The following is a 10,389-nucleotide window of genomic DNA, read 5'->3' as shown; positions in this document are numbered from 1 at the left end:
GTAATACATTATACATCAATGGGTCTTCTGTTAATAAATGCCCCCGAATACTGCATGGGGCTTCAGACTACAAAGATGATCTAAAGGCAGTTCCTATTTTAGAATGTTTTAAATACCCTTGAAAAACTGCTATAGTAGTAGGGTGTGGTGCAATGGTGTGATGTATATTTATCTCCATGAAAAAAAAAATGGAGATATTTTTTTTGGCGTGTTTGTGTGTGTGTGTGTGTGTGTGTTTGTGTTTGTGTTTCCGGACTATTGTAATCAGCATAACTCAAGAACCTCCGGATGGATTACGATGATATTTGGTATGTGGGCGGGTGTTGTGAAGCCGAAATGCAAGGTCAATTTTGGGCCCCCTGGTATGCGACTTTGGTACTGCAGCAGAACTTCCGTTTTTGTATCTTTTGACCTGGACGTGCTGTGGTCTTGATTTTTGGGTGGCAGATAGCTTGTGATGTAATAAAGAAGTGGTGTAGGTTTGGGCCCCCTAGCAGCTTGCTCTGGAACTACAGTGGCGTTATTTGGAAAATCTTCTAAGGCGAATAACTGAACGAAGGGACGATGGATTTCCATGATATCAGTATGCAGGTAGGTTAGACAGAGATGTACACAACGATGTGCAAATTATGCTAATCAACACTTAATTTGCATAACTAATGAGGAAAATCTATATTTGCAGTGTTTTCCATTATAAGACATACACCTCAAATACAAGTGGAGCACCAGCAGATACCAATTATGCAAATAAATTCATGATTTGCATAATTAATGCAAAAGTGTCAGAATTCATCCAAGTGGAAAATGATAGGACTGACAATATTGCATCATATCTAAGTTAGATAAAGGTGTTTATGACCAAGCATATATTATGTAAATGTGTAAGTCATTTCGATAAACAGAATAGTTCATGAAGATATGAGGTCGCGGAACTCTTGTTTCACCATTGGATTCTGAGGCTCTTTCGACTTATTGATAACTTTTACGTAGACAAAGTGCTATGAGGGAAAAAAATATTGTAATTGTGTGTGGCGAATGCTCGATATATTATATTTAATCATAAGGTGTAATGTTCTTACGTAATATTGATAGTCCTCCGTGTTGTGATTCTGTTCATCATGGAAGCTGTGACGTAAATGTATATAATGGTTTGATGATGGTAACCGTGATAACAGTGGTGACAATATAATGAGAATAGCAAAAAACGATTTGCTCATCAACTTACCTTTGTCAACGATAGTCTTTCACTTCTTTTACGTTCTTGGCAATACTACAGAGTCAAACTTCATCTTGAAATGCCAATTTCTGAACCCTGGGACCAGAACCATAAACTAATTCAGGAAGTGCTTCCCACTGTGGCCTTGCTTCAGTTTGAAAGGTGGATTGATCCCCATAACTACATAAACACATAAAAATCCCAGGCTGTCTCAACCTAAAAACAATGACTGGCGAAGATTAAAATAATACTGGTGAACGATCGAGATTCAAATATTTTTTCTACTAGTTTCAGTAACATTATGAAACCATACAGAATGACGCAGAACGATTGTAACGTTAACAAAGTTACATAATCAAAAAAACTTTCAGTTTTTGGAAAATCAACCTTGTGTTCAAATATCAACGTTCAAATCAGCCTGTCAAAGTTGTTTCAAAGTGTTACTGTACCTATGTTTGCAACTTGGAAATGCCCTACTCGCAGTTGAATTCAAATTTTTGGTAGTTGTATGTCTGGAAATATGACTTGTAGCTGTGGTGTCTACATGGTATTCTAAAAGCCAGTCATATAGACTCTGTAGAACTTGTAAGGTAGAACTGCACATGAACTGCCAGTCAATGTATTTACTTATACTACCAAACAGAACAGCATGGTAAGCCATTGTTGCCATTTATATTCTGGGTTACATAAAGCTAACTTCTTCATGTATAGCCATACATAAATTTCTCATCTGACTCCATTTCAAAAGTTTATTGAGAGAGTAACTTGTGTTGGGGGTGACTACTACAATGTAGGTATCTTAGCCAGGCCTCCACCGATGTGAACACCACGACAGTCAGTAGCAGACATGACCCTGGTAGTTTACGTCAGCCGAATTAATTGGGAGATTTTTTAGTACAATCTTGGTCCATAAATTGTCTTTTTACGAGTAGGTTAGGGACATTTGTGAACAGTCACTCTTCCTTGACAACTTTTGCTTACTCAACTGTTTATCTGCTTATCATGATAGAGCAAGGGACTTTCAGAGAAGCCCGGCCGTCATTCAGACAACATTAAGATCGTTACCCCCTAACATCTGCTTGGAGATCTTATCCGATTTCCTATGACAACACTAGTACTGGCCTTTTGATTGACTGTCACCCGCTTAGAAAATAAACATCCGAACAACACACCACCGAATAGTCTAACAAGGACATGCAATCATACCTACAATTAAATAATAGAGGATGTATCATTGTTTATCATTTATTTTTACAACCTTAGTCATCGCGTAGATATTTTTTGCGTACACTGATCACATCAATTTTTGAGTGTCAAGATGTCATTCATAAAATCGAGTCAGTGTATACTGAACTAGTGTACTATACTTTTTCACTTACTGTATTTGAACAGAAAATCAGCCAAACATGCAAATGACAAGTCTGTTGTTGAAGAGTCTGTTTATTTGCCGTGAAGATAGTCTTTTAATCCAATGGGGATATCGAGGTTTGTCAGACGATACAGCCTCCGCCTGCCTAGTACGCGATGGACCTTCCGACGGCACTGATGAAGTAGAGTGTGAGGTTCGGACTCACTCAACACCAGAAGATTCTGAGCTTCGCTCCCCGTAATGGCGAGTTCTTTCGGAGTCCTTCTTGCACCAGAGAGTAAATGTATGTCTGCACCAAAAGCTGTAAGGTTAAGACAATGGCTTATTGCAAAGCCCCATGAAAAATTGTGTGCATGGTCGAGATTTTTAGAATCACAACGCATTTCCATATGCAATGATTACAAAATAGCTACATGTATACATACAGCTCAGCCTATGATATAATCTGAGATGCCAACACAGATAAACTTTCATGCCAATCTTTTTACCTGCTGCGTTTAAAAATCATCAAAGAACTATTTTTGAAATCACGAAAACCAAATTTTACCACATTTAAATTGTACGACGACCCACTTCAAATGTGACAGCGCCTTTAAATGGGAATGTCTGACGTTACGTTTCTCTGTTAGCCATAGAACCATACCGATAAGAAGTTGTATGAGATCGACTCTGTTGTCCCTCGCGGCTCCGTGTAGAGGTGTCTCCACAGGATACCACATGTCCTGTTTCATAGACACGTTAGCGTCCGCACCTGCCAGCAGCACCTGTCTGACGCACGGGACACACCTGTCCACAACCACCTGCTTCAGGAGACTGTCCAGTTTCTCCTGAGGTAGAGTGCGCATGCCCCCCTCGGTGTTCACTACTCCGGACGGCACGGTATGGTGTGTTGTACAACAACTTTTATGTTGACAAGCTATTACGGTATAAAACGTTGACATACAACCGATGGTTAACGTAACATCTGAAAGACAAGAGTTCAAAGACCTCAAACATCCATGAAATAGATCTTTTGTGAAGTTCTTGTCATTAATGAGGAAAATAGAAAATGTATGGCCGGGAAATATCCCCCCTATTGAAATTGAAATTGTTGGATAAAAAAAGTTAATACATGACTTGAATTTGCATGCTGTTCTTGATAAATGATCACTTAATTGTGATCTCTTCACAAGTTACCTTCAAGCAAAAATTTACAAACATACAGTCACCGGTGTCCTGTTTACAGCTGACGAATATAACAACACGTACATGTACCTGACATCGCCTAAACGTCTAGAGAACCTACCATGAATATAAGAGCCACACTGGGCGAATCTATCAGTCCATTCTGAACGCAGCCTGTGCAAACCGGGTCCGGACTTGTTTCATAATAACTGTGGTGGCTTAGAACAGTTAATGGGACACAAACAAAATGGCCTTGGCCTGAAGGTCGGTGACTAGCGGTTATTCACCCCCTTCGACTTCGCAATATGAATTCCCTCTTCCATATATGGGTGCCATGGCAGTGTATAGGCATAAATCAACTGCAACCCCATATAACTCCCCAAAACTATGTGGGCATCCGTCTGTCAATATTGACCATCGTAAAATCGCATCAACTCTACAGCATGGGGTAAGGCTGAACGACCGGTACCCTATATGAGAGAATGACAAGCTGATTCAGTTGTGTCTGTGTTGCAAATTGTTTTCTGTGGGTCCGCTTATCTAACATTATGTAGAAAAAGAAGTATTCCTGTTGTTTATTTCAAGGCTTGGTTTGTATCGATCCAGCTACCCGGCATTATATCGGGTTTTATCCCTCGTAGTCTGGATTTCAGCGTGCTTTTAGGTTCAAATTCTTTTCTTCTGTTACGAACAGGTGATTAAAAACCTGTTGTTAGTCATACTAGTACAGTACGGCGGTATGGTAAACCAGTCCATACATACTTGTTCTATGTCCTTATTCTATGTCCTTGTTCTGTCATTTTGTGGTCTGGTGCCCAGATGTTTATCATCGAGGTGGATAAGAGGTTGAGAAAAAGGTCAGAGTTGTCAAGCATGAATGCATGATGCCCACATATATCCTTAAACCTACTTATTACGTACAAGAAGTGAAGTGTACCTTTATATAGGCGGCGCTTCTGCTGGTGGCTTTGGTGTTACATGGGCTCCAATAGATTTATTTTGCTTTCAGAATGCTGCGAGGTGTGAACTACTTAAATGGTGCAATATAACATTAGACGCTAGGGGGAGCCGTTTGATGGTCCAACATTTTGTTACACCGTACGTGTCTTTTGACAACCCATCTCTTGAACTGCGTCAAAAGAAGTGAGCAAAACTCATAGCACTGTAGCGAGTTTTAGATGAGAATATTCCTCTTGTTTACACTACTAAAACTACTTACACTACCCAATTTACACTGACCCAGATACTGGACATTGCAGTGACAACTGGATTTAATATTCCTATTGTTTATCATCCTATTTCAAGGCCCAATTTTTGCCACCCATTTCCCTCACAAAATAATGACATTTGAACAGAATATTCATATCTTTTATTTCAATGCGCAATTAGAACTAACCCAATTCCGGGACACTAAAATTGAGTTTTGGATAAACCTAGCTACGATATGAATATTTAATAGCACATACATTTTGGCTACGGTAAAACGATCAAAAGACAATTTTAAATGAAGTTTGATTCTATGATACTGCCACAAACGTACTGGTTGTATAATAACTTGAAGTAAAAGGCTATCGTCAACAAAGGTCATTAGATAAACTAATGGTTTACTAGAGTTAAGTATTTGTGCTACATATACCTCAGGTTTGCTATGTTAGCTCATCCTCGTTCACAAGGACCCTTCCGCTCCACGTTACATCGCTCGCAGAAAGGGCCCTGGTAACACGGGATGGCATCCATGGTTATTGCAGGTCGACGAGACTTGCTGATGAATAATTAATGAGCTAACCCTTATTTGGGACAAACGGCAGTTGTAGCTCATGAATAGTTAATGAGCTAACCCTTATTTGGGACAAACGGCAGTTGTAGCTCATGAATAATTAATGAGCTAGCAGTAACACGTAACCTGATTGGTTGATAGCTTCCCAGCGTTCTTTGCGCGCTTGCTTCCGATGAGAGGAAGCAAACGGGTTTTAACCCCTCTGATTGGCTGAAGCTGTTTTGGTGGCGATATCGTAATAACCATGGATGCCATCCCGTGTTACCAGGGCCCTTTCTGCGAGCGATGTAACGTGGAGCGGAAGGGTCCTGGTGAACGAGGATGTGTTAGCTTAGCGATTACGAGGTCTTTGAATTGGTATTGAATTTTTTTATTTCAGTTGAATGTGTGATAGTTGTGTGCCGATTTGTTAAAAAAATAGAGAGAACGCTAGCGACCCCCCAAAACACCCCTCCCAATGGTATGGCTACCCTGCGACGTCACAAAATCAAGATGGCGGCCACCATACATGCCAGCGGATCCAACAAAGGTTTTGCTACGCAAACCTGTAAATAATTTTCTCATTGTCACCACTGTTATCACCATTACCATCATCATGAAAACAATGATGGCATTTTTTTTGCAGCTTACATAATGAACTGTATCAAGTCACGATACTGAGGACTATCAATAGAAAAAAAATACTGGTTACTCTCCATTCTCGGACAACCAGACACTGGTTTTTCACTTTGGACAATATTAGATAAGTTCGACTACACATAATTCATCGCTTATGTTTTATGGTAAATTACGGGTATATACTTCGCTCTACGGGGAAGCGACAATGACCAAGCGGACAGAAGAATAAGAATGTGAAAGTTCATCTGCGTTGGTATTAGTCCTTCTGTATCAAAGTTAAACTACAAATTTTGGGTCACAGAGACAGTGGATTGCTCATTCCTTGAGAAGGCATATATGGACTGGAGTTGATCAGTCGAAAATTCGGTTACAAATACTTGTGTTGGAAATTGTAGTTTATGCAGATTAACTTAGGCTGTGTGGGCGTGGTCTACAACCGTTGAAAGGCCACGGATCTACAGAGAAGTAAAGTTATTAACAAAATGCACATTATTTCTAGGGTCATTATAGTCCAGGAGAACAATGGGTTTACACTTGTCATGGCTTTTTCCTTTCAGCCATCTGTCAATGTCTGTGTACACTTTTCTTTCTGTCGTGTCCATATCATACAGTTTCTTACACAGACGGCACCAGACACTTCCATAGTCGCTGAAGATGCTTTCAGTGGGTTTCGGTGATTCCCTCCACTTAAAGTACTGGTTGTACAGCTCTGTGTCCTTGTCAAGTCTCTTCAAGTAAGCTGCGAGATCCTTGGGCGACTCAAAGTCGTCCACATGGATGAAGGAATTGGGAGGAGCGATCTTTTCGTAGTCACATTTTGGTGGGCCCAACACAATGGGAACTGCTTCGTTCTCCAGAGCATTCCTCCAGAACTTTTCGGTGATGTATTCCCTGCAAGGGTAGCTTTCGAAAGCGAGATAAAACTTGTACTGCTTGATGATATTGTCCGAGCAATCGTAGCTTTTCCCTGGACACACAATTTCCTTTCCGCACTTCCCGAAGATATCCAGGTCCATGTGTTTCAAAAGTTCCCTCGCATAGGCAAACCTGGGTAAGTACTTATAGCAATTACTCACAAACCAGACTGCGAGACCTTTTTTCCCGACAGAGTAGTCTTTGCTGTGATGTCTGTCCTTTAGTTTGTCATAAACGATATCAGTGGATCCGTAAAGGGCCGGAACGTCCGAATCTAGTCTGTAGGTCATGGTCATGTTGAAGACGCTGTTGTAAGAAACAAAGTCGTGGTCACGCATGGCTGGATAGAGCGGCGCTTCGTCTGAGAAAAAGATCCAGTATTGGTGTGGGTGCCGTTTGGGCATGGAGCTACTATTAAAAACGTTCGGTGTACGGCTGTAGTAGAACACAACGGCATCGGCGTCCTCGCTTTGCCCGATGCCTAGTGTTATGTCGCAGGGAGGAACGTCAGGGCGGCAGGGAGATGGGATGGTCTCGTCCCACTCCTCTCTGTCACCCCACACGACAATTTTCTTCTTACCTCGCAGTTTATTGTTGACTCTTGGGGCGCTGTCTTCATACCAGACGGAGAAAAACTTGGACGCGGGGTAGGTGAAGTCGGCAGCGCTGGAACTTACCGCCTGGTCGGAAGTGTTGAGAGTTTTGACTGGATCGAGAGACACTTTGTCGAACTCCTTGATGTCAATACAATGATCACGATGGACATGCTCTTTTCTCGGTATCACCCTGAATGTGAAAATAAAATGAACAACACCAAGAACGGCTGCAAGAAAGCAAATTAGGAACAATAGGCCTGCTGACTTCCTTCTAGTTCTAGACATTTTGCCCTCCCAGTGGGGTGGTCTGTTTTGAAATACTAGTAGTCGGACGAGTTGGACCAGTTCTAATGATGGTGTAACGGGGGTAGTATTTGGGTCGATGATGATGATGATTTGGGTCGAAAGGACGATAATTGAGTTTTTTTCAAGGCCTAATTTGTACCGACCCAGTTACAAGACATTATAGCAATGAGGTTAAAATATAGTAAGTGTTATCGCTCGTTAATCTAAGGTTCGACGTCTTTTCTTTTGTTACTAAACAGATCGATGATTGAAACTAACATCAAGCTGTTAGACATACAAGTACAGTTCGGTGGTAGCTGAAGGAGTGATCCCTGGAAGAAGCCCGTTGACAGCTGGGAGGAGGATTTGTCATTTTGTCATTCAAAACCAGTTCCTGGGACTATATACGTGTATGTCACATTTCTCGAACGAAATTTCTGACGTAAGATTTTCAGCGAGGCTGCGACAGGGCCAAGTTTTGACAATGATCTACCGAAAGGTTTTTCCGTCACAAGAAATGGCTTCAATTTACTATCGTATACCAGTCGTACGATAAATCATCAAGATCATCATCATCTTGGGTAGATTGCCCTACTTGATAATAGCATGGAAATCCGTCGTTGTTTTGTTCAGTTATTCTCCTTAGAATATTTTCACAATAATGCCCGTTCAGTTCCAGAGCAAGCTGCTAGGGGGCCCAAACCTACACCACTTCTTTATTACATCATAAGCTATCTGCCTCCCAAAATAAAGACCATAGAAAGTCCAGGTCGAAAGGTAGACAAAACGGAAGTTCTGCTGCAGTACCAAGGTCAAATACCAGGGGGGCCAAAGTCGACCTTGACTTTCGGCTTCAAAACACCCGCCCACATACCATATATCATCGTAATCCATCTAGAGGTTCTTGAGTTACTAGTATGCTGACTACAGTAGTGCGGAAACACAAACACACACACACACACACACACACACACACACACACAAACACATACAGACAGACAGACACGCCCAAAACTATATCTCCATTTTTCATGGAGATAATAAAAATCATGAAAATACAGCTACGGTGCACAAAATAAGCAGGCATCATCGGCACACTACGAAGTGACGACATGCAAAAATACAAACAAATGCATCAATGGAATCCTGAGTTATTGCTGCGATCACACAAACCCAGAGAATCGCAATGCTTCCGTAAGGCGTGAACCTTCTTCAATGAGGTAACAACTAACCAATTCAGCGGTTACAATCCAGGCTATAATCGATAAAAGCCGATTCTTCGCTGCGTGTCTAGGGCGTTATTTTTGCCAAGCGGATTACGAAAGAATGCCGCAACAATAATATTGGAGCGACCTCTAGCAGCTAAGGAAATAAATGCTCCAGCACTACAGACTTGGCAAGAGGCAATTCTAGATTTAACCAATCAGAAGAGACATTAGAAAAATCAAATGATTATTCCATTGGACTTATCCATTGGATACTTATCAATTGGATACTCAAAAGCCGATCAACTCTTATCACAGGGATACAAACATACTAGTGTTATATTCCCGCAGACCAAACATTAGTCTGCACCGATTGGTCAATCTATTCAAGAGGACCAATCAGCATAGACATAACAAAGTTGACGACTTAGTTGCAGTTATACTTTATTCCGCTAAATAACAGTGGCGTCCTTGTACCGCGGCGAATTCGAGAAGCGGCCGTCGAAATGAATGACAGGATCAAGGCTGTATTTGACTCCTTGGTGCAACTAAGGGAAGTGTGTGTTGCCTGTGACAATCACTGGTATTGCCTAGTCTCTACCAGACTAACTACTCCAGGGTTTCACTTTCTGGCTCCAAACGGGCGAAATGTGATCTTCACTGTGGACTGACCCTACCGGCCAATCATTCCTTTTTTTGCCGAATTCTACGATTCATACGCCCGTAAGAGGGCCTGGTGGAGGCTTGGTATTGCCCCCTCATTTTGGAAAATACTTTAGCCCCCATCGGTATTTAAAATTATTTCGAACCTGAACTACTTTGTGTCCCCTTTCCGATGCCAATTCGATTTGGTCTAATCAAGAAAGTGTTTGGTGTAGCCTATCCTTGCAACGGATTGAAACTTATAATGCTGCAATTAGCGGGCTGAAAGATAGGGGGCGCTAAAACATGACCGTGAAAGGAGCCGAATTAATTAAGTACACGGCCGTGTGTATTGTATTTGGTCGAGAAATGGTATCTACCTGTATCAAAGTTAGTAACAAAGAGAAACTTTCCATGCCTGTTTACAGCATCTAGGACGTTTTTGCGATAGAACTGTTTACGACATTTTTATTATTTAATATTTTCATTGACTATTGTGGAGTGTAAATTACTAATTTTAGGTTGAAATCAGGCGAAAATCAATGTTCGGGCTGATCTTATCCATACAATTTTTGGGCCTGAATGCACTCTACATCTCGAAT

At 41.3% G+C, this 10,389-nt stretch overlaps 1 protein-coding gene and 1 long non-coding RNA gene across 2 annotated transcripts; both read right to left on the bottom strand.

The window, feature by feature from the left end:
- Positions 1–2,638: 2,638 nt before the first annotated feature.
- Positions 2,639–4,075, bottom strand: LOC136448931 (uncharacterized). Its single transcript, XR_010757954.1, has 3 exons — positions 3,871–4,075; positions 3,229–3,549; positions 2,639–2,886 (listed from the first exon to the last, which is right to left on the bottom strand). It is a non-coding gene; the product is annotated as an uncharacterized lncRNA (long non-coding RNA).
- A 2,305-nt stretch (positions 4,076–6,380) lies between these two features.
- LOC136448637 (alpha-(1,3)-fucosyltransferase 7-like) lies at positions 6,381–8,076 on the bottom strand. The gene has a single exon (XM_066448275.1). The coding sequence runs from the start codon at positions 7,938–7,940 to the stop codon at positions 6,600–6,602; it is 1,341 nt and encodes a 446-aa protein (XP_066304372.1). The 5' UTR covers positions 7,941–8,076; the 3' UTR covers positions 6,381–6,599.
- Between the last annotated feature and the right edge of the window lie 2,313 nt (positions 8,077–10,389).

Source organism: Branchiostoma lanceolatum, chromosome 14, assembly GCF_035083965.1.
Source record: "Branchiostoma lanceolatum isolate klBraLanc5 chromosome 14, klBraLanc5.hap2, whole genome shotgun sequence".
Classification (NCBI taxonomy): domain Eukaryota; kingdom Metazoa; phylum Chordata; class Leptocardii; order Amphioxiformes; family Branchiostomatidae; genus Branchiostoma; species Branchiostoma lanceolatum.
Note: the sequence above shows the minus strand (reverse complement) of the source record. Positions and strands in the feature narration are given on the sequence as shown.